At 41.0% G+C, this 23,539-nt stretch overlaps 2 protein-coding genes across 6 annotated transcripts in view; one reads left to right on the plus strand and one right to left on the minus strand.

Moving 5' to 3' along the window:
* Nucleotides 1-12,541, minus strand: part of LOC145353909 (glucose-induced degradation protein 8 homolog) — a 41,120-nt gene extending 28,579 nt beyond the window's left edge. For 2 of the 4 annotated variants that reach the window (XM_080204885.1, XM_080204882.1), the window contains exons 1-2: nt 12,434-12,541; nt 2,206-2,324 (exon numbers count right to left, since the gene is read on the minus strand). In XM_080204885.1, the coding sequence (XP_080061011.1) occupies nt 2,206-2,323 (118 nt within the window). In that variant the 5' untranslated portion in view covers nt 2,324; nt 12,434-12,541. Of the gene's footprint in view, nt 1-2,205; nt 2,334-11,953; nt 12,362-12,433 lie in introns of those variants that run through there. The other 2 variants (XM_080204883.1, XM_080204884.1) reach the window with 2 other exon arrangements.
* Nucleotides 12,542-12,995: 454 nt separating this feature from the next.
* The window catches only part of LOC145353910 (dnaJ homolog subfamily C member 5), a 49,527-nt gene continuing 38,983 nt past the window's right edge, over nt 12,996-23,539 (plus strand). For both annotated transcript variants that reach the window (XM_080204886.1, XM_080204887.1), the window contains exon 1: nt 12,996-13,151. The gene's annotated coding sequence lies outside the window, so the exon portion shown is untranslated. The remainder of the gene's footprint in view (nt 13,152-23,539) is intronic.

Genomic DNA, 23,539 nt, shown 5'->3' on the forward strand with positions numbered 1-23,539 from the left:
GCTCCCCCTTCTCCACTCCACCCCCCCTCCCTCCCCCGCTCCCCCTTCTCCGCTCCCCCCTCCCTCCTCCGCTCCCCCCTCCCTCCCTCCTCCGCTCCCCCCCTCCCTCCCTCCTCCGCTCCCCCCCTCCCTCCCTCCTCCGCTCCCCCCCTCCCTCCCTCCTCCGCTCCCCCCTCCCTCCCTCCTCCGCTCCCCCCCTCCCTCCCTCCTCCGCTCCCCCCTCCCTCCCTCCTCCGCTCCCCCCCTCCCTCCCTCCTCCGCTCCCCCCTCCCTCCCTCCTCCGCTCCCCCCTCCCTCCCCCCTCCGCTCCCCCCCTCCCTCCCTCCTCCGCTCCCCCCCCTCCCTCCCTCCTCCGCTCCCCCCCCCCTCCCTCCTCCGCTCCCCCCCCCGCTCCCCCCCCTGCTCCCCTCCCCCTTTCCCTCCCCCGCTCCCCCTTTCCCTCACCCTTCCCCCTTTCCCTCACCCTTCCCCCTTTCCCTCACCCTTCCCCCTTTCCCTCACCCTTCCCCTTTCCCTCACCCTTCCCCCTTTCCCTCACCCTTCCCCCTTTCCCTCACCCTTCCCCCTTTCCCTCACCCTTCCCCCTTTCCCTCACCCTTCCCCCTTTCCCTCACCCTTCCCCCTTTCCCTCACCCTTCCCCCTTTCCCTCACCCTTCCCCCTTTCCCTCACCCTTCCCCCTTTCCCTCACCCTTCCCCCTTTCCCTCACCCTTCCCCCTCACCCTTCCCCCTTTCCCTCACCCTTCCCCCTTTCCCTCACCCTTCCCCCTTTCCCTCACCCCTTTTCCCATTCCCTTCCCCCTTTCCCTCACCCCTTTTCCACTCCCTTCCCCTTTCCCTCACCCCTTTTCCACTCCCTTCCCCCTTTCCCACTCCCTTGCCCCTTTCCCTCACCCCTTTTCCACTCCCTTCCCCCTTTCCCTCACCCCTTTTCCACTCCCTTCCCCCTTTCCCTCACCCCTTTTCCACTCCCTTCCCCCTTTCCCTCACCCCTTTTCCACTCCCTTCCCCCTTTCCCTCACCCCTTTTCCACTCCCTTCCCCCTTTCCCTCACCCCCCCACTCCCTTCTTCTTCCTCCCCCCAGCAGCACCCTCTTGTTATTGATCCTTAGAGTTAGCCAGACTAGGGGGTGTAAATCTCTCTTGCACCCCACTATCCAGGTTACACTCCCTCTCCCTGATGAGCCTCAGTGTCTGAAGCTCAGAGGCCAGCTCATCTACTTTGAGCTGGAGCTCTTCAAGCAACCAGCACTTACTGCAAACATGGTCACTGGGAAGGACCAGCTCCCATATCATACAGAAACAGCACATCACATGTCCACATGTGTTTGCTACTATCCACATCACGGTTTATTACATTGCCAAGTTTTATCTACAAACTTTGAAATTATGCTCTGCCAACCGAAGTCCAAGTCATTATACAGATCAAAAAGAGCACTGGACAAAACACTGGCCACTGGGAAATATCACTGTATGCTTCTCTCCAGTCTGAACAAAAAAGCCATCCTCTGCTACTCTACTTTCTGCCCCTTAGCCAATTTCGTATCCATGCATCCACTGCCATAAACCCCACAGGCTTCAACCCTGCAAAAGTTTGTGTGGTGCATCATCAAACACCTTTTGGAAGTTCATGAATGCAAGGTCTATGTTGTTTCCCTGTTAATGAAAAACTACTTAGAAAGGTGCAATACAATTCTATTGCAGCATCTTCTTACCTCAAGGAAAATAATTATTTTGCACAGTTTCTCTAGATTTCACACTCATTTATGATGGCACAGTTTTAGAGCAGTGATCACCACAAACCATTCCAAACACAAGAACAGTAACACTTTTGATCTTAATAATACTATTTTATTTAACACCGACATTCATAGCAAATTATAATTGGGAAAAATAAACCAATGGTAATTACACCCAAAACATTAACGTACCCTTTCTTTTCACAAATTCTGACAGATTTGTATATTACTAACTATATCCATTTTTATTATTTGAAACAGCTTAATTTAGAAGTTATTTTTCGCTCAATATAAAAGCTTCAGTTGTCCCAGGTCTCAATACTAAAGAAAAAAAAATTTTCAGGTGAAGATTTATTTTGGCAAAACAGATTTGTTCATAAAATGTTATCTACAACATGGCCTTTCCAGTGAAAAGCTCTTCCAAAATCATGTGTGAATCCTATATGCCCTTTTGCATTAGTCTTACCTGTAACTAGATAGTTCATTATAAGACGATTCATATCTGCTCTTTGGATATGTAAATTATTGAGTTTTTCCATCCATTCATCTTTAGTGATTTCATCAGGTTTCTCAGTATAACTCATTCTGAAACACCTATGGAACACAAGTAAGGCAAAGAAATATGTCACCATTGATCAATTAAAACATAAAGGTAAATCTTAATTCTTAAAAACACTATGTTTAAATTGGCGATTAACATGATCAAAAATAATAGATGGAAAACAAAACAAAAAAAATTTGCATTTATAGATAACCTTTCACAACCACACAATGTCCTAAACTGTTTTATGGCCAAAGTACTTTTTGAAGTGTAGACATAGCCTTTCTTCTAAACTTGTATTGTGCAAGAAATTAATAGACTACACACAGGCAATACTTCCTTTAGCACATGTGGAGGTGCAGCCACACTGCATTGTGTGAAGTGTGAAGGTTAATTAGATGGAACACTGGTAGTCACGGTTGTAATGTAGAAAACATGGCAGTCAGTTTGTGCATAGCAAACTCAACAAACAGCAATATGATGATGAGAAATTATGGAATCCATAGAATCCTTACAGTGCAGAAGGAGGCCTTTCAGCCCAAAGAGTAATACTGATTTCCTCAAAGTATCACAGACCTTTTATTTCAAGCAGAAAGGGTAGATGCCTCAGTTTAACACTTCATCCAAAAAACTGCACAGCCAGCAGTGTTGCACTCCCTCTGTACCACACTAGAATGTCAGTGTTGATTTTGGCATTCAAATTCTGGAGTGGGTGTTGAACCCAAAATACTGAATCAATCTTATAAATATGCTTGCATTCTAGACACAGTCTCAAAATATTCTGGGGCTCATCAAAACGAATGGGACACATCTAAGTTTACAAAACAGCAATAGGAAAATTGTGTTATATTTACAGAAACAAGAATGTTTTGGTGACAATTTTGAATAGGGCATTTGACCAGGTAGGAGTAGAAATTGCACTTGTAATTATCAGGTTAGTAAATAAACATGATATATATAATTATAAAAATAGATAAATAAAAAATTATAAACTTCAGAGCATATCTATGCAGGGATATATTAGAAATGGAGAAAAATTACCGCAAACAGATAGTTAATCCTCGGTTATTATTTTAATTGCATGCCTTAGCTGAAAAAGGCTTAATGCAAACGCAGTAATTTGTGCAGTATTGGTCAAGAAGCTTAAATAAACTTGTTAAAATTATATTACTCCATATTCTTAGACAAAATGAACTTGATAGGCTAAAGTCTTCTTTCGCACGGAAAAGAGTAAATCAGAGGGCAGTACAATACTATGAAAAACATGCAAAAGCAAAATACTGCACACACTGAAATCTGAAACAAAAACAGAAAATGCAAAAAACATTCTGCTGGTCTGGCAGCATTTGTGAAGAGAGAAACTGAGCTAATTTTTCAGGTCAGTGACTCGCCATCAGATCTATCAAAGTCATGATGAAGGATTAACCATAGATGTTAACTGTTTCTTCCTCTCACAGCTGCTGCCAGGCATGCTGAGTATTTCCAGTGTTTTCTGTTTTTAAGTAACAAGCATGCAATGTTAACAAGAAGTATTACAATACATACTCAAAACCAAATCAGAATGTTACTATAGAAATTAAGTGTTGGTAACAACAAAAATACATTTACAGATATTGAGGCACAATCTGATAATGCAGTTGATGGAAGTAATTGATCAGCCAGGATTTTGCAGTCAGCAGTGAATAACTAATGCTAGCATTCATCAGATTTACTCTCTGTAGGATTCTAAATTGCAACTTGCAGTTATTGGAGTCAAAGCAGCACAGTGCTATCAGACGAAACCTGTGACTTGTATGTCTCCTTTGGTCAATAAAATGGAAGGGCCTGAACCATGAAGTGTTAAGCTAAAATAGATAATTTCACATCAAACTGTGTACAAAAATCAAAAAAGGGAAAGAAGGACGAATGCGTGAGAGACAGAAAAAGGTAAAAACATTTATCACCCTATATTGCTACAACAGCATTTTCTGCTTGAATTTTGTTGTCACAACGGAGTAGCAGGTTCTGTCCTGCTAAAGGAAATTTCTGAAGTTTCACTTCTAACTCTTCTCACATATCATGCAGAGAGAAACCCGTATTCATCAACTGAATGATGAATACAATGGATAACCTACTAGTTTATAAAACTTCAATCAAAGAATTCAAATCAGAACACAAATCTCAAAACAATCACAATATTTGCCAAAGCTCATTTGTAATATGTATTTACACATTGTACCAGTTTGCTTTGTTTTATTGAACTCCAAGTATTGTAGAGATTATTCTAAATAATCTGTGGAGCTAAATTACGTTGAGTTTTATCCATTGCTTTGCTGATTTTACATCAGTATTGTTGAAATACTTAGCCTACCTTGGAGCACTTTGTAGAAGATGGGCAAGGTTGAACTTTAAGGTTAAAAACGCCTTTGTTCACAATGCACACTCTGACAGAGACTTTGGGCAAATTTAAACGAATTCAATAAATGATTTTGAACAGGAGTTATCAGAATTCATTTTGCACAGCGAAGATAAAATCTGAAGCAAATCATAAACTAGTCATTACAGTTCGAAGGGGAAAATATTTTAAACTAATTTAACTCATTCTTTTAAAAAAAAATCTAAAAATAACTTCCAATCCACATCCAAACTTATTTACAGCCTGCCAGTATTTCAAGATACACGTTTTCCACATTCTAGGTTGCCACCATTTCTCTGTTTGAGATTAATTATATTTCACCAGCAAATATTTGTTAATGTTTATTTATTTGTCACAAGTAAGGCTTACTGCAATGAAGTTACTGTGAAATTCCCCGAGTTGCCACAGTCCAGTGCCTGTTCAGGTCAATGCACCTAACCAGCACTTCTTTCAGACTGTGGGATGAAACTGGAGCACCAGAAGGAAACCCACACAGACATGGGGAGAACATGCAAATTTCAGACAGTGACCCAAGCTGGGAATCAAACCTGGGTCCCTGGCGCTGTAAGGCAGCAGTGCTAACCACTGTGCTGACCCATTTAGAGGTTTGTGCCACCTTCAATCTTAAAAGATCTTAAAATCTTAAAATTTGGGAATTCTGGCTTAATGTATTGCAATGGGTACAGAAATATGAGCACATGCAGATTGGATTAGATGAGGTCAGATGGGAAGAGGCTTATACAAAGCTTAGACCAATTGGGCCATATGGCCTATTTCTTTGTTCTATATAATTATCTACATAAATAATGAAGAATCATTTATCATGCTAATTGGTACTTAGAACATGCAGCATCAGGTTATCCAGAGGCAGAGCTATATTCAGACAATAACAAATAATAAAAACATACATCTGTCAAAAAGTAATTTTGTCAATAGGAGATCTTTATTTTTGTGACACCATCATCTCAAATGTTTACCATGAAGTTCATTACTGCATTAGATCACAGAACTTTTACCTTATTTCAACTTACATTATTTGGAAAAGTTAATGCATCAGATTTAAGACCAGTGGGAACAGAAAGCACGCTAGATTAAAATTCTAAATTAACTTTATAAGCATTATCATATCCAACTGCAGCATGTTAACAATTGTCCCCAGAGCAGCAATATTACTCTGACAGTACACATAAGGCATTTACCATAGTTTGTAGAGTTAATGATAAAACTCATTACCTTTAGAAGCATTTGGTTCATCATAGACTGTCAGATTGTCAGAACTCAAAACAGCAACAAAAATTACACAAGTAATTTTATAGGGAAGACAATGGCTGAATGGTATCACTAGACCATTAATCTAGAAACTCAGCTAATGTTCTGGGGACCTGTGTTCAAATCCTGCCATGCTAGATGGTGGAATTTGAATTCAATAAAAAATATGTGGAAATAAGAATCTACTGATGCCCACAAAGCCATTGTTGATTGTCGGATAAAACCCATCTGGTTCAATAATGTCCTTTAGGGAAGGAAAGCAACTCCCCTCTGAAATGGCAAATCAGTTTCAACGTCAATTAGAACATAACATAAGAAATAGGAGCAGGAGTAGGCCATCTAGCCCTTCGAGCCTGCCCCGCCATTCAATAAGATCATGGCTGATCTGTCGTGGCTCAGTTCCACATTCCCGCCCTCTCCCCATAACCCTTAATCCCCTCTCTTATCAAAAACCCATCAACCCGCGTCTTAAAAATATTTAGCGAGGCAGCCTCCACCACTTCAACGGGCAGAGAATTCCAGAGATTCACCACCCTTTGAGTGAAGAAGTTCCTCCTCAACTCCGTTCTAAACCGCCCCCCCTTTATCTTGAGGCTGTGCCCCCTAGTCCTACTGTCTTTTTTGAGCGGGAAGAGTCTCTCCACCTCTATCCTATCCATCCCATTCATCATCTTACACGTCTCAATGAGATCTCCCCTCATTCTTCTAAACTCTAACGAGTACAAGCCTAGATTATTCAGCCTCTCCTCATAGCTCAACCCCCTCAACTCCAGTATCAGCCTAGTAAACCTCCTCTGCACTCCCTCCAAGGCCAAAACATCTTTGCGCAGGTGCGGCGCCCAAAACTGCACACAGTACTCCAGCTGCGGCCTCACCAATGCCCTATACAGCTGCAGCAAGACCTCCCCACTTTTATATTCAATCCCCCTCGCTATGAAGGCCAGCATCCCATTCGCCTTCCTGACCACCTGCTGCACCTGCAAGCTGGGTTTTTGCGACTCATGCACAAGGACCCCGAGGTCCCTCTGCACCGTCGCCTGCTGCAGTTTTTCGCCCCGTAAGTAATAGTCCTTCCTACCATTATTCCTACCAAAGTGGACCACCTCACACTTGCCAACATTAAATTCCATTTGCCATTTCCTGGCCCATTCGCCCAGCCTATCTAGATCCTTCTGCAGACTCTCCACACCCTCCGCACAATTTGCCGTTCCCCCAATCTTGGTGTCATCAGCAAATTTCAACACCCTACACTCGGTTCCCTCCTCCAGATCATCTATATAAATGGTAAAAAGCTGAGGCCCCAGCACCGACCCCTGGGGCACTCCACTAGTCACCATCCGCCAATCCGAATAGCACCCGTTGACACCCACTCTCTGCCTCCTATTTGACAACCAATCCTCTATCCACGCTAACACCCTACCCCCAACTCCATGTCCCTCAACCTTCTGCAATAACCTCTTGTGAGGTACTTTGTCAAACGCCTTCTGAAAATCTAGAAAGACCACATCCACCGGCTCTCCTCTATCCACTGCCCTAGACACATCCTCATAGAACTCCAGTAAATTTGTCAGACACGACTTCCCTTTAATGAAACCGTGCTGCGTCTGCTCTATCAAGCAATTCCCTTCAAGATGCCTTGCAATTTCCTCCTTAATGACAGATTCTAACATTTTACCTACCACAGACGTTAAACTAACCGGCCTATAATTCCCCGCCTTTTGCCTGGCACCCTTCTTAAACAACAGCGTAACATTAGCCGTTTTCCAATCATCCGGCACTTCCCCGGAATCCAGCGACATCTGGAAAATAACCACCAAGGCATCCACTATCACCTCCGCCATTTCTTTCAGAACCCTCGGACGCATTCCATCCGGTCCCGGGGACTTGTCCACAATCAGCCCCTCCAGTCTGTCGAGCACCGCCTCTCTAGTAACAGTAATGTCATTAAGACCCTCCAGTCCTACCACCTTTCCATCGCTAACACCCGGCAAATTATTCACGTCCTCCTCCGTGAAGACATAAACAAAAAAGTTATTCAATACCTTAGCCATATCCCCATCCCCTACCACTAGGTCCCCTTTCTCATCCTCTAAAGGACCAACGTTCACCCTAGCCAGCCTCTTCCTTTTTATATATTTATAAAAACTCTTGCTATCCTTTTTTATATTAAGCGCTAGCCCAGCTTCATAGTTTCTCCTACCCTTCTTTATCAACTTCTTTGTCAATCTTTGTTGACATTTAAACCTCTCCCAATCCTCTTCTCGCCCACTACTCTTAGAACATTGAACATTACTGTGCCGTACAGGCCCTTCAGTCCTTGATGTTGCGCCGAACTGTGAAACCAATCTAAAGCCCATCTAACCTACACTATTCCAGTACCACCCATATGTTTATCCAATGACCATTTAAATGCCTTTAATGTTGGCCAGTCCACTACTGTTGCAGGCAGGGCATTCCATGCCCTTACTACTCTCTGAGTAAAGAGCCTACCTCTGACATCTGTCCTATACCTATCACCTCTCAATTTAATGTCCCCTTGTGTTAGCCATCACCATCCGAGGAAAAAGGCTCTCACTGTCCACCCTATCTAATCCTCTGATCATCTTATATGCCTCTATTAAGTCAATCTTCTCTCTAACAAAGATAGCCTCAAGTCCCTCAGCCTTTCCTCATAAGACCTTCCTATCATACCAGGAAGCATCCTGTAAATCTCCTCTGCACCCTTGCCAATGCTTCCACATCCTTCCTATAATGCTGCGATCAGAACTGTACATTAAGCCAGAACTCCAACTGCGGCCACAACAGAGTTCTGTACAGATGCCACATGACCTCATGGCCCCAAAACTCAATCCCTCTACCAATAAAAGCTAACACATTGTACACCTTCTTAACAACCCTATCAACCTGGGTGCCAAGTTTCAGGGATCTATGCACATGGACACCGAGATCTCTCTGCTCATCCACACTGCCAAATACTATTACTATTGGCCCAATACGCTATTCTTGTTACACCTTCCAACGTGAATCACTTCACTCTTTTCTGCATTAAACTCCATTTGCCCCCTCTCAGCCCAGCTCTGCAGGTTACCCATGTCCCTCTGTAACCTGTAACAGCCTTCCGCACTGTCCACTTCGGGATGAGCAATAAATGCTGGCCAACAAGTAACACCCATGTCCCACAAATGAATAAAAAAATTATAAAATTAACTGCTTTGAACTCATCTATCTATTTGACAATGTGCTCAAAATTCCCTGCATTTTTAAAAAATGGACTGAGGATGTGGTTGCTGCAGGAAAGTCCAGCATTTATTGTTCATCACTAATTGCCCTTGAACCATCTTCTTGAGCCTCTGCAGTCTCCATGATGTAGGTTGGCCATTTCAGAGAGCAGTTAAGAACAAACCATATTGTTGTAGATCTGAAGTTACATGCAGGCCAGATCAGATAAAGGAGGCAGATTTCCCCCCCGGACGACACGACTGAGCCAGATGGGCTTTTACAAAAACCGTTTCATGATCATTCTTATTGAGACTGGAATTTTATGCCTGATTTATTATTCAATTGAATTTCCAATGCCACGGTGGAATTTGAACTCATGCCTCTGGATTATTCCTCCAGTAACACTACCACTGTTACCATCCTTTTAACAGCATACTTTCTTATTTGGATTGTGCTGAAACCTTACGTTTAACTTCCATCATTAATCCTCAATTTTAAATCAATATCTGCATAAACAAGCTTCATTAAAGAGACAGACTTAGTATTGATGAAATTATCAATGTCTATCAGTATAAACCAGTGATGAGACAGTGCAAGTTATTGATACAACTATATCCCCGAATACTGTGTGTAGTTCGAGTCACTGTATTATAGAAAAGATAGCAGACATTGAAATGGTGCAGGGAGAGCCAAACTGGTTACTTAGTTATAGGTATCTGAGCTGTGAACACAAGTTGGCAATGCTCTGACAGGTCATTCTAGGGAAATCTCGGGAAAATGCTTTCCATGCATTCAGGACTCTTACTGGAACTCCAATAAAGTTTCATGGGTAGTTTAAAGTTAATTTTAAATAATTTATTCACAGGATGTGGGTATGGCTGGCAGGTCAGCATTTGTTGTCCATTTACCTCGGACACAACTGGACTGCTTACTAGGCCTCTTAAACCACACTGGTGTGGATTGGAGTCGCATTCAAACCAGAAAGTTTAAAGACAGTTGATTTTCTACCCCAAAAGGATATAACTCTTAATAATAGGTTGCCTATGCTTTTACTGTGTATGGTCAGCTGAAACATATTTTAAATCCACAAAAAATTGAAATTGAATATTATTTTTAAAAATGTTGCCACTTCTCTAAACAACTCAGTTCCTTTTGCATTTATATTTTAGTTGCTAATTTGTCCTGTGTTCTGAACTTACAAAACATAGCTCAATGCTTAGAAAACCAAGTTCTAAGAAATATACACGGATTTAGATTTAAAGTTTATGTAACCTGATACAACACCGATTAATCACAGCCAAAAAGTCAGAACAATTCATCATCTGACTCCAAGACAAGTTTTTTTGTATTCTGAAAGGTGTTATTGGAACCTAAGTTTGTGCACGCTTTAATCTTCTACCTCAAATTAGCTGCCTGACAACAATAGCCATTTGAAAGCCATAACCAAACCTCCAGCTTTGAGATAATTTAAGATCACTTCACATTATCTGCATGTCAATTTGAGTCTCAAAAACACAGAATATGCAGAACCAAAGTCAACATTCAAATTCCATATGATGCACTTTAGGATTGTCTAAACAGAGCGTGGATATCTTGAAGACTCATGAAATGCTATGTTTTTGAAAACAAAATCAATTTCTCAGCTCCCACTGCACCTACAAATGTTCAGCTTTGATTCCATAAACATCTCAGATGCAATGTCAAATTAAATCCAGAGGTGCAGCATCTTAGCTGCTTAACCTTTTTAAATTGTTACTATTCCATTACCCTACCATGTCGGCTTTCTTCCGTCTTCATGGAAATCAGACTCACTTCTCCCCCAGCTAGCATCAAAATTTTATCATCCCAAAGTATGATTTCTTAAATATAGACAGCTTCAACTTTGCACAAATTACAATTCATTCTGAGCCTACAGTGATACAAATATGTCCACATACCTCGTCTTGGATTTTAACCATTTGACAATCTGACAAATTGATTTCAATACCTTAATCTTCAACCAGCGCTGCCTTCTCTTCCAACTGTACATCACACATTCCATACTGACCACATTACTCCTTATCCACAGTTCACCAACAGCAACTTTTTCTTCTGGCACTTCACAACTTCTCAAAAGTCTCCTCACCTTAATAGCATTTTATATGCTTTCCATAAAAGGTGTATTGCACTTTCAACTCCATTCTGAGTTCAGTTTTTCTTTAAAACTGTATTCACTCATCTCCTCACCCCTCTATGTTCCACAAAATATTAGGTTTCGTAGCACCTAACCTAGGAAATTTTGTTTGCCTCTACTTAAAACGTATGCACATGCAAATAAACTTTGACAATTTCTGCATTCTGTAAAAATGTGGCCCATAACCAAAAACCATATAATTTTTGTTCAATCATAACGTGGTAAGAATGTTCATGATGTTTGGGAAGTCCAGAAGTAGGGGTCGCAGTCTAAAATAAGGGATAAGCAACTCAGGATTGAGATGAGGAAGAATTGTGAACTTGTGGAATCCTGTGCCATAAAAAGCAGTTCAGGTCAGTTTGTTAAATATTTTCCAGAGCGAGCTGGACATGACTCTTGTGGCTGAAGTCATCAAGGAGAGAAAGCGAGAGTGGAATACTGAAAGTGCATAATCAACCATGATCATACTGAATAGTGTGGCAGGCTCGAAGGGACGAATGGCCTACACCTGCACCTATTTTCTATGTTCCACAAAATACAAGGAATGAGAGAAACTGGTGAATACCAGAAGATTGAAATTCTGCTTTACATGTACGAATAATAATAAATGTCTTAACTGTGGGGCGGGAGGTCAACTGTTTGTATTCTTCTTTCAACAAGTCAAACCAGGTCTTGGGATTTACTTAACGCGCATTGAAAGAAACTCGTCCGTAGCACGTTTAGATTTTAATCTCCAAAACTGTGGATTTATTTCTTCAGGACCCCGAAGCCTGCGTTATGAAGAAGTTTTGAAACAAACTGCGGGGTAAAGCAAAGCTGGTGTCCCAATCAAGTTTGTTCGAGCAATGGAAAGGGATGTGCTGCTCTTGACTCTGGAGGGGGTGCTGGAGAAGTCACTGCGTCGCCGAGGCCTACGGTGCAGGGGACAAAAAAAATACAACTTGCCCCATATAAACAACGGCGCCGACAGATACGAAAATCACGGATGCGTTTAAAGACTTCGCCGACTTTCGTTTGCACACGACGAGCTCGAAACAATAGGCCATTTGGGGGGGGGAAAGGGGAACAGAAGCTGAATTTTAAACTGGCAGACCTACCTCAACTGTGGGGAAGATTTTGTTTGTACCCGCAGCCGCAAGAAGGAGGAAAGCTCGCGATCGTTGGATGAACAACTTAGGTTGCACGCTGCCTGCCTGCCCGGCTCAACCGAACTTGCCTCCGCGGGGCTGCCGATAGGTTGGCTGAATGGCGAAGGCGGGGGGGAGGGCATCGGGCAAAAGTGGCATGCGGATTGGTGAACACAGCCGTCAGTTATCTGACGGCAGACGATTGCCCACCAATCGTCAGGAGGCCGTTCCACCGCCTGGGTGAATGCGGACCCTTCATAGGCGAGTACCTCTGTCAATCAGATGATAGGCAGCGATATTCACCAATCACAGGCCGCGTTCGCCCACGGGGGGGTGAGGGGAGGAACACGCTGATTTCCCCGCCCCCTGCCGCCCCGTAACCCTCCCGTCGCTTTGGGAGGATTGATGCGCACGCGCCGCTTAACGGTCGTCCTTCGGGCTCTCAGAAAGCAGCGCGAGAGCGGGGGTGGGGACTGAATGGAGCGCGAGGGGCGGGGTCGAAGTGGAAGTGGAAGTGGGGGAGGGGAGTGGAAAGGAAATGAGGAGTCGCTGCCGCCTCTGACGCTGTGCAAAAGGTGAAGCGCTGACGGAAATATCTTGCTATGGTTCATGTGTTGAGAGCCTGAGGGAAAAGCCGATTTGCCACCACCACCGAGAGAGAGAGAGAAAAAAATATATAGACTCAAAGGTAAAAATAAATCTGGTCAGTTTCGTCCTGCCTTGTCCCCTGCTATCTTTGTGTCGGTGTTTGTTTTTTTTATATTTTAGCTGCTCGCTTGTTGTCGGCGATCCCAAGCCATTGCAATGATGGCGTTCGGTTTAATCTGCTGCCGCAGACAGCGCTATAAATCTGTGCCGCTCAGTGGATTTGGAGAGGATTTAGTTGGGCCATTTTTTAAAAAAAAATCTTTTCTTTTAATCACTGCCCATTCCCCCCCCCCCCCCCACGCCCCCCTTTTTTTGTTAAAGGCTGATTGAAATCTGGGAGCGGTGGTCTAAACATTGAGGTGGTCGGTTTTAGTCGGGAGGGGTAAATGGCATCAGTGTCTCACGCTTTCCAACCAGCAGCTTTTCCAGGCTTGGGATCAAACGCAACAGCAGCATTGCAGGGTTTTCTCTCACCACGCAGCGCACACACAACACGGGCTTCAGAGCAGTGCCGGGTTTAATTAGGTTACTGTTGGCCATGGCAGATCGGTCGTCTGCCTTGGTTTATTTATTATTTTCCCACCGTTGGAGGGGGAAATTCTCATCGCCTTTCTGAACAAAAAAATGCGTCAATGATGAATGAGGTTCTCTTTCCTACCCCTCCCCCCACACCCCGTCCCCTTTTTTTTCCCCGATTCCTGCAAATGGTTGCACATCGACTTGGATTGCTCGTCCCAGTCCGCGGGGGGAGTGGTGGGTGGCAGGAGTTAGGGTCGTTAATCATCTTATTTCACTTATCCTTTACTGTTTTACGAAATGCAGTGCCGAGGTTCCGTGAAACAAAACTTGTAATTTTAAGATATGCAACGTATTCGAGGATCCTTTTACGTATTCAAGAATCTTTTTATGTATTCAATGATCTTTTATGAACGTTTAAATCTAATGCTGTCATTTTAGTGTCTAGTGCAGAATCAAGATGACACATGCATGATGCACATAGATTGAGGGTAGCAAAATATGTCTACACTCCCCCTCATGTGATGAGAGGAATTGGGTGGCTACTTTTAGGTAAAGCGTTAATAATTCTATGTTTTCGGTACAACTTAACAGCAAAGAGAAAGATATGTGTATATAAAGAAGTCTTGTTACTAGCAATTCCCAATTTTTTTGGCCTAGATCAGCAGATATCTTAATTGCATTTCAATTGTATAAAATTCTGCTTGAACGTGAGCAACAGTTCCTTTTGTAAAGACTGGAGCTTATTCCAAACTTGAAGTCATGGTAGAAATGCCAAATGTGATCAACCAACAGTAAATAGATTTTCATTTATATATTGTATCATTGGTTTGTGATATTATGTCTGTGGTGAGGCTGTAAACATACAGAATTCTCATTATTTTCCAAGATTAATATATAGCAAGTGGAGAATCTAATTTCAATTATTATCAAGTCATAAAGCACAGCAGAAGGCCATTTGGTCCATTGTACCTATGTCAATTCTTAGTCTGAGTCTGATGCTCTTCTGCCATAGCCCCCTCCGCTTTTCCTTTCCAAGTACATATCCAGAAAATATGGTTGGAACCTTTTCAGATTTGTACATTCCATATCACAACAATTTTAAAATCTTCTTTTGTCCATTGCTAATTTCCTTGAATCTGAGCACAAGTTACTGACACTCTGTAGGAGGAAGTAGTTTATTCCTGTTTCGTTTATTAAAACCCTAAATTTGGAATGCTTCAGTTAAATCTCCCTTTAACATTCTTGCTCTAAAGAGAATCTTCCCAGCTTCTTTAGTCTCCACACATAACTGAAGTGTTTTGTTGTTGTACCATTATAGTAAACCTTCTCTGACATTCTTCTTGAAGTGTCATGCCCAGAACTGGACACAGTATTCTCGCTGAGGTTGAACCAGCCAGTAATATAAAAAGTTTAGCATAACTTCCTTGGTTTTGTATTGTGTTCGATTTATAAAAGCCCAACTGATTTGTTTTTTTTTAAAAATCATCCTTATTGTCATCTCCTGCCACCATCAAAAATTTATGCACGTGGGCCTGCAGGTTTTTGCACCCTCTCTAAAATTATACCATTTACTATTTTTGTTTCTGATTCTTTCCTTTAAAATGTATCAGTTCACACTTGTATTAAATTTTGTCTGCTGCCTGTCTGTCCACCTCACCAATCCATGTCCTCCTGAAGTAATTTGCTATTGTGCCACTGTTTATTGAATTTCCAAGTTTTTGTGTCCTCTCCAATTTTTGAAATTCTGCTTCCTATCCCCAAGCTTAGGTCATTATTGTATATCCAAAACTGCAAGGGTGCTTTTGATCCCATGGACTTTGATTTTTGGTATTAAGTGTATCATGTGGCACATGTCAATGGTCTTTTGAAAATTGTGTACATATCACTTTCATTACCACCTTTAACCCTGTCTGTTTCATCAAATAATTCAGATCAGATTTGTTAGCTATGGTTTGCCTTTAACAAAGCCACATAGTTTTAAGTTTATTTATTAGTGTCACAAGTGGGCTTACATTAACACTACAATGAAGTTACTATGAAAATCCCCTAGTTGCCATATTCCAGTGCCTGTTCAGGTATGCTGGTGGAGAATTTAGCGTGGCCAATGCTCCTAACCAGCACATCTTTTAGACTGTGGGGGAAACCCATGCCGACATGGGGAGAATGTACAGACTGCATTCAGACAGTGACCTAATCCAGGAATTGAACTAAGGTCCCTGATGCTTTGAGACAGTAGTGCTACCTGCTGTGTCACCATGCTGCTCCATTCCAAGTTCTACCAAATGTGAATTAATTTTGCCCTGGATAATATGATGATGAAGTTTGTCCACCTCCAGCATTGTTATTGAGTACCCTATAGTCACTGGGATTATCCACTCCTCCCCCACCCCCTCCCATTTTTGAACAGCGACATCATATCTGCAACTCTCCACCCTGGCATCATTGCCATAGCCAAGGGAGTTCATACGGTTGTGGGCAAGGTCTCTGCTATTTCCACCTTTCATGCCTCCCATCTAGACTAGGTAACCTATCTATTTGTAATGCTTCCAATTTTTAAAATACTGCCTCATTTTTTCCATTCACCTTTCCTGTTCAATTAACAGCATCCTTTTTTGTGAAGCCATTCGCAATATTGTTTGTTTACAAACATTTCTGAAATTCCCCCACTTCCTTTACAAAAAAGAATCAATGACTTTAGTTTATATAATTCCTAAATACCAAACTTTAAGAATAATTAGGCTTGTTCATACTCAGTCTTGAAGAAATGTTTATCTTCAAGATTTTTTATGCACATTTATTTGCTGTGTACTTTGTTTTTATATATTGGACAAAAACAATTTTTATTCATTGCAATGGATGTTGGCATCACTGGCAAGGCCAACATTTATTTGCCTTTGAGGAGGTGGTGATGAGCTGCCTTCTTGAATATAAAATGGCTTATTAGGCCATTTCAGAAGACAGTTATAAATAAAGGACATTGCTGTAGATCTGAAGTCATGTAGGTCAGACCAGGTAAAAATGGTAGATTTCCTCTCTATAAAGCATTTGTAAAGCAAGTGGATTTTTACAACGATCTGGTACTTTTGTGGTTATTGGTTTCCAAAATTTTAATTTAGAGAATTTACATTGACGGAATTTAATCTCTTGTCCTCAAGATAATTGATTCCTGCCTTTGGATTACAAGTCCTATGACATAACATATGCTTCTGTACCCTAAATAAGAACCGTTTGATGTTGTGTAATATCAATGTGGTACTTATTCCATGGGTCCAGTTTTTTTTTATTTTTAACATGAGTGCAACTAAGGATTTTGATCATTTTGTGCTGTCAACCCATGCCTGCTCAAAATTTCATTGAGATTAAGAATGCTATCTTGCATTAATGATGTAACAGGTCCTTGTATTGCAAAAGCCTTTTGCGATGTAACATAGGTAACAGTTACATTTCATCAACCTGGGAAAAATTTGAGTTCAAAGTTGCAAGGCTAATGTCTAACCTGCTGCCATCCATTTTTGTGAAGTCAGGTTTTGAAAAAAACACAATCTGTTAGGATTTTGAGATTATTTTCAAATAAATAACTTGAATTTTAGTTCCCCTGAATATTGCTGATGATGAAGTTGTCTTGCAGTCGCTGAGTAAATAATTGGACTTTGTGTTGTGAAAAATACACCATTCACCATATTGAGATTAGTATGAGTAATATTGATAGCAAAATAATAAATCTTTGTCAAGCTTTTTCTTAGAATGCAGTTAACACATATTTAGAATACTTGCACCTGTTAACTGAATCATCTACATTCCCACCTCTATAGTTGTATTTTAGTGTATTTTCAGTTCAATAGCATTCTATTTACATTAGAATTGCAAAGAGTGCAATTTATACAGTTGTATGCAAGGTTACAAAGATTGAAGTGATTGAGCAAAAGGCTTGTAGAAGTGGGAATGTAGATGATCCAGTTAACAGGTGCAAGTATTCTAAATATGTGCTAACTGCATTCTGCTTTCAACCCACCCGGAACCACCAAAAATCACACACAGTATGTGTATAATTTGGTTGATATTGCAAAAATGGGCCAGTAGCTTCTCTATACTGAGGGAGTACGAAATTGTCATGAGACATTAAACCAAGCCCATGATTGTGAAGCAGGAAGTTTTCCTAATCTGATAACTAAACTTTCCCAACTTGCACCAGTTTTCATTGATATAGCACATTTAATGTTGAATATCTTCCTAAGGCAGTTCACAACAACATAAGCAAAAACAAATGAATCACGACTTTATCTCTCAGTACTTTTTGAAAGTGAACAGTGAGTTCAGTGGCTTGGCATTGGTTCAAGAAATGTGGCCATCTAAAATATTTTAACTAGTCATTGATCTCTTTATGTTTTTATGGTAGTGTACTGCATTTGCAACCTTGTCCCAGAAGTGGAATACCCGTGTCCAAACACTTCAGATTACTTGCTTAACGTACCTTTTCAGTTTCAAAGAGTTTACAGAATTATTTTTGCTGATGTTGTGGAAATCTATTTAATTTGAACTTGGCCATCGAGTCCTATAAAGGTTAATGTGATTGGATGTTGAGACTTGATTAGTTCATTAATTTCATTTATAGTAACTCTTAAATTTCATGGCTGATGTTGGTGAGTCATGAGTTACGTGAAAAATAGTAACTTTATCTGTTAAGAACATGTATCTTTTAAATCATTCAAAGAAGAAATTAGTCTACATATAGCAGAGGTTAAGCATTTTTATAGGCCTCTATATGATGCGTTTGATAAGTCTATCGTATTCCCAATAGACTTAAGTACAAAGCTTCTCCTGATTTCAAGCTAATGCGTACTGTCCTTTAAAAAACAGCTTTTATAACCTCAGAGCACTTCATAGTTGATATAGTAAATATATTTGAAGTGTAGTCACTGCTTTAATGTAGGCAACCATGAGATGCCTGGATGTGGAAGGGAAATATATGTTACACCACTGAAGTAGTGAATTTCAAATTAATTCACAATATTGCTGAATAGATAAAGCTTCATACAACATTTCATGTTGATGGTGAATGTCTGAAATAGACACTGGCCTACTATCTAGTATTAACCTCCCTAATTTTCAGCAAAATGTTTAAAAAAAAGTTTTTATGAAGCAACTGTTTTCTTTGTACTTATGCAATTATAATTTCATCAAAATATATCTTTTATAGCTGAATATTGCATCTGTGGGACTGTTTTTATTTCTCTATGGTATATTTGTTTAAACTAAATGAGTATTAATCTATATTGTTACAAGTTAGTTACTTTTGAGAATTTTATAAATCAAGACACTGGGTGGAATTTACCAGTCCCGCCTGTTTGTCATGTTTCACCGGAGTATGATCCTCTATCATTGTAAACTCAAAAGCATGCTTCCAAATAAACCAAGCTGTTAAGGAAAGTATAGTATACCTGGTGTGGCAATCCATGGAATAAAAGCTTGCTGTAGTTACTGTTACAGAGGTGGTCATTTTTCAGTTGGCTAATGTCTAAATATTTATCAGTCCTGAGTGAGTGAGTTGGTTAGAATGCATATTATCTTGGCTAATGAAGGGTTACTTTCAAATCTATATTAGAGTGCTTTTCGGACTGTTGTGGTAAAAGCTGTTCTTGGAACGTTTTTTGCTGTGAAGTTGTCATAATCAAACAGATGGTCCCTGGTAATGTGCAAGGGCCCTCCTTTTGCTTCAGCACAATTTCACTTTTTTATTTTTTCACCTTTCTGCCCAGCTCCAACTTCAAACAGTTTTAGTAGCAAAATATGTTGATACCTTCCAGAGAAGGAATCGAGAGCTTTTCTAAAATTTGTATAGAATCAATTATGTAAAAACAATCTCTCGCATATTCTATGATCCATATTAGCTTTCTGGCTTTTAAAGGGCCTTGGCAAGGCAGTTTAACTTGGCATCTAAAGGAATATTATTGCAATACCACCATTTTCTAAAAAAAAATTTGGCACAGTACTGTAAGTTCCTACAGAAAACGTTAAATGTTTTTAAACAATAGAGCATATGCATTAATTGAGCATCTGAGTGGGTAACATTTATAATTTGAAACATTATTAAATACAATGTAATTAAAATTATAATTTGAAATAGTGTCAACATTTACAGAATTATTCAATTTAGTTCTTAACCTGTTCAAAAATTGCCAAGAGATCAGCAATATAGTTATAATGAATTTAACATCTAAGGATAATTAGTTGAGTTAAAAGTTTTTTTTCATTTTTGATTCATCTTTCACAAGGATGCATCGTACTAACGTACAGATCTTTGAAGCAGGAATAGATCAGGAGGATGGGCCTCAGAATTTGTCCAATGCCACAAAAATCTGAGGCAAGAGTTTTGTGTTCTGTTATGTCTGATGTAGAGATGACAGCTATTTGTGAAAAGGCTAAAAAGTATGGTGGGGGGAGGGTTCAATATTGTTTGGGCAAGGAGGTGTAAACCAGGATGAAACAATAGAAGCAGGGAAAGAAGGTGCACAGAAGACTAGGTGAAGCAAATTGCACTGGAGTGAACAATTCTAAAATAGGAGAGCTCAGATGAAAGACAAACAAAAACCAGTCTATGATGCATTTGATGTGCATGTACGTAAATACTGCAGCTTGGTCTGTAAGGTTGGTGGATTACCTCGTGGGTATGCTATCAGATTCGGGAGGAGGCTTGAGAATGGAATAGCCTTCCTAAATTTTTATCCATTTACATGATGTGTGTGTCACCGGCTAGTCCAGCATTTATTACCTATCCCTAATTGCTCTTGAGAGGGGATGACGCAATGCCTTTGTGAACTGCTGCAATACTTGTGGTGAAAGTTCCAATTAGGGAGGGAGTTCCAGGATTTTAATCCAGCAATACTGAAGTGATAGTGAATACTTCAAAGTCAGATGGTGAGTGACTTGGAGGAAGACTTCCAGGTGACAGTGTTCTCTTGTCTGTTACCCTTGTCATTCTAAATGGTAGAAGTTGAGAGTTTGGAAGGTACTATCTGAGGTGCTCTGATGAATTCCTGCAGTGAGTTTTATAGATAGATAGTGCATACTGCTTCCTCTATCTCTCTTGGAGACAGTGAATGCTTGTGGAGGGTGCGGCAGTGAAACAGGCTGTGTAGTCCTGGGTGGTGTCAAATGTTGTTGGAGTTGCACTCATCCAACCAAGTGGAGCGTATTCCATCACATTCCAGAGTTGTGCCTTGTAGGTGGTGGACAGACTTTTCGGAGTCAGGTGGTGAGTGATACACAAGATTCCTAGCCTCTGACCTATTCATGTATCCAGCATTTATATGGCTAGTCCAGTTCAGTTTCTGGTCAATAGTAACCCTCAAGATGATGGTAGTAGGGGATTCAGCATAGGTAATGCTGTTTAATGTCAAGAGACAATGGTTAGATCTCTCTTGTTGGAGATGGTCATTGCTTAGTACTTATGTGGTAAGAATGTTACTTGCCACTTGTCAACCTTGGATATTGTCCAGGTTTTTCTGCATTTGGACATGGACTGTTTTTGTGTCTGAGGAGTTGCACATGGTGCTGAGCATTGTGCAAGCAAACATCCCCACTTTTGACCTTCATGATGGATGAAAGGTGATTAAAGCAGCTAAAGATGAACTCTACCTGAGGAACTCCTGGAGTGGTGTCCAGGAATTGAAATGATTGACCTCCAAGCACCAGAACCATCTTCCTTTTTGACAGACTCATTGACTCCACTATCGTTATGGCTGCTTGATGCCACATTTGCTCAAATGCAGCCTGAATATCAAGAGCAAGAACTCTCTCCTCACCTCTGTGATTCAGCTCTTCTGTCCATGTTTGAACCAAGGTTGTTACGTAGTCGACGGATAAGTGACCTTGGCAGAACCTAGACTGAATGTCAGTGAGCAGATTATTACTATGTAAGTGCTGTTAATGACCTCTTCTGTCACTTTATTGAGAATTGAGATAGACTAAAGGGGTGGTAATTGGCCAGCATGGATTTGTCTTATTATGTACAGCACATATCTGGATAATTTTCTCCATTGCTGGTTAATGTCGCAGTTATAGTGGAACAGCTTGACTAGGGACGCGGCAAGTTCTGAAGCATAAGTCTTCAATACGAATATTGTCAGAGCCCATTGTCTCTGAAATATCCGATGCCTTCAACGATTTGTTGATATAATGTGGAGTGAATTGAATTGGCTGCATACTGACTGACAGTGTCAGCCAGTCAGCATCATGGGTATCTCCTTTTCTCAGCAGCAGGATGGATCCAGCAGAGGTGGCAGCACAGAGGTATATAGTCAAGAGGGAGTTGCTTTGCGAAGGAAGTCCATAAGCGTGTGCTGGTGTTTCCAGAATGATGGACCACCCAGCAAAAACCTAGGCACCAGAAGTGACAATGGCAAACCCAATCCTGTTAACTCTGCAAAGGCTTCCTTAGCAAATAGAGATGTGTACCAAAGTTGGAAGAACTTTCTTTATCGGTGTGTTTCCAGCCTAACAAGAAAGGAAGAAATGTGGGATTGAGTTCAGGGGAATGAAATGGGACAAATGCAACATGTTTAATTCGGAGAACATTTGGGGAACAGTGATCATAATGTTATTGGGCTTGGAATGATTATGGCAAAGAATATAAAGTACATAACTGGAGGAGGACCAATTTCAGGACTCGCAAAGTGATCTGGCTCCGCTCAGTTGGAGTCAAAAATTGGTACCCAAAACAATCAGTGAACAATGGAAACCTTTCAAAGAGCCGATGGTTTGGGTAGAGTAGACATATTTCCATGAGTGGGAGAGGAAGGGCATCCAAACTTGGGATTCCCAGATAAAGATACAGGGCAGGATTTTACAGCCTTGCTTGACCCAAGACTGGAAAATCCCACCTGAGGTCAATGGACCTTCCCGTTGTCTGTCCCTCACCCTCTCTGATCCCTGTGGTGGGCGGGGTGGTAGAATTCCGGCGGTAACATTTAAAATTTGACAAAAGAAGGGGTCTTCATGACAGTTGTAAAGTAGTCAATGCAGTTGAAAACCAAACTGCACGAAAGTACAGAGGAGATCTAAAAAACGAATGCAGGGCAGAAATCAGGTGAGAAATAGCAGTTAACTTGAAAAAGGTAACTCGTGTAACTGGTGAAAGGGTAGTCAAAAGTGTAGTACCCATTAGAGAACAAAAAGATCATTTTGTGGCAATATAGGGCATGGCTGAAATACTACGTAAGTACAGAAAGTGCTGAAAAATACTCGGGTCTGGCAACATCTCTTCTACACCACTCTATAGGTCTGAAGCAGTCATATTGGACTCAAGACATTAATTCTGTGTCTCCACAGATCTGCCAGTGTGTGTCCAGTACTTTCTGTTTTCAGATCTCAAGCATCCAAAGTATTTTGCTTTTGTTCGACTAAACAAATTATGGATGGCTGTGTTTGAGAAAAGTATGCTTCCAATATAGCTGTAAAGGAGGTGGCAGTGGTGACATAGGATAGAGTGAAGAGGAGATACTCAATGTTGTCAGCCTTCAAAGTAGAAAACTCAATTGGTTCAGATAGAATGTATCCTAGTTTACTGAATGAAGTAATGGTTGAGAAGGCTGCTTTGTTTATTGGGGTGGTGTCTGAGGACTGGAAGTTCGCAAATGTTACCCTTTTTAAGAGGGGAAGGATTGAATGAGTCAACTAAAAGTTAGTGAGGCAATGCTAAAACGCATTAATCTGCATGAATTAGAATTTTGAAACATAGGGGCTAGTAAATGTAAGGTGTTAAAGTGGCTTGTCTTTGACGAACTTGATAGTTCTTTAATGAAGCAACAGGATTGATTGTATTGATGGACTTCCAAAAGGCATTTGACAATATACCACATAAAGTTTTAGTAAATTTGAACTGTGGGATTTAAGGGAACATTGACAGTGCAG

This window comes from Carcharhinus amblyrhynchos, chromosome 16 (genome assembly GCF_965287045.1).
Source record: "Carcharhinus amblyrhynchos chromosome 16, sCarAmb.v2.hapA, whole genome shotgun sequence".
Taxonomy (NCBI): Eukaryota; Metazoa; Chordata; class Chondrichthyes; order Carcharhiniformes; family Carcharhinidae; genus Carcharhinus; species Carcharhinus amblyrhynchos.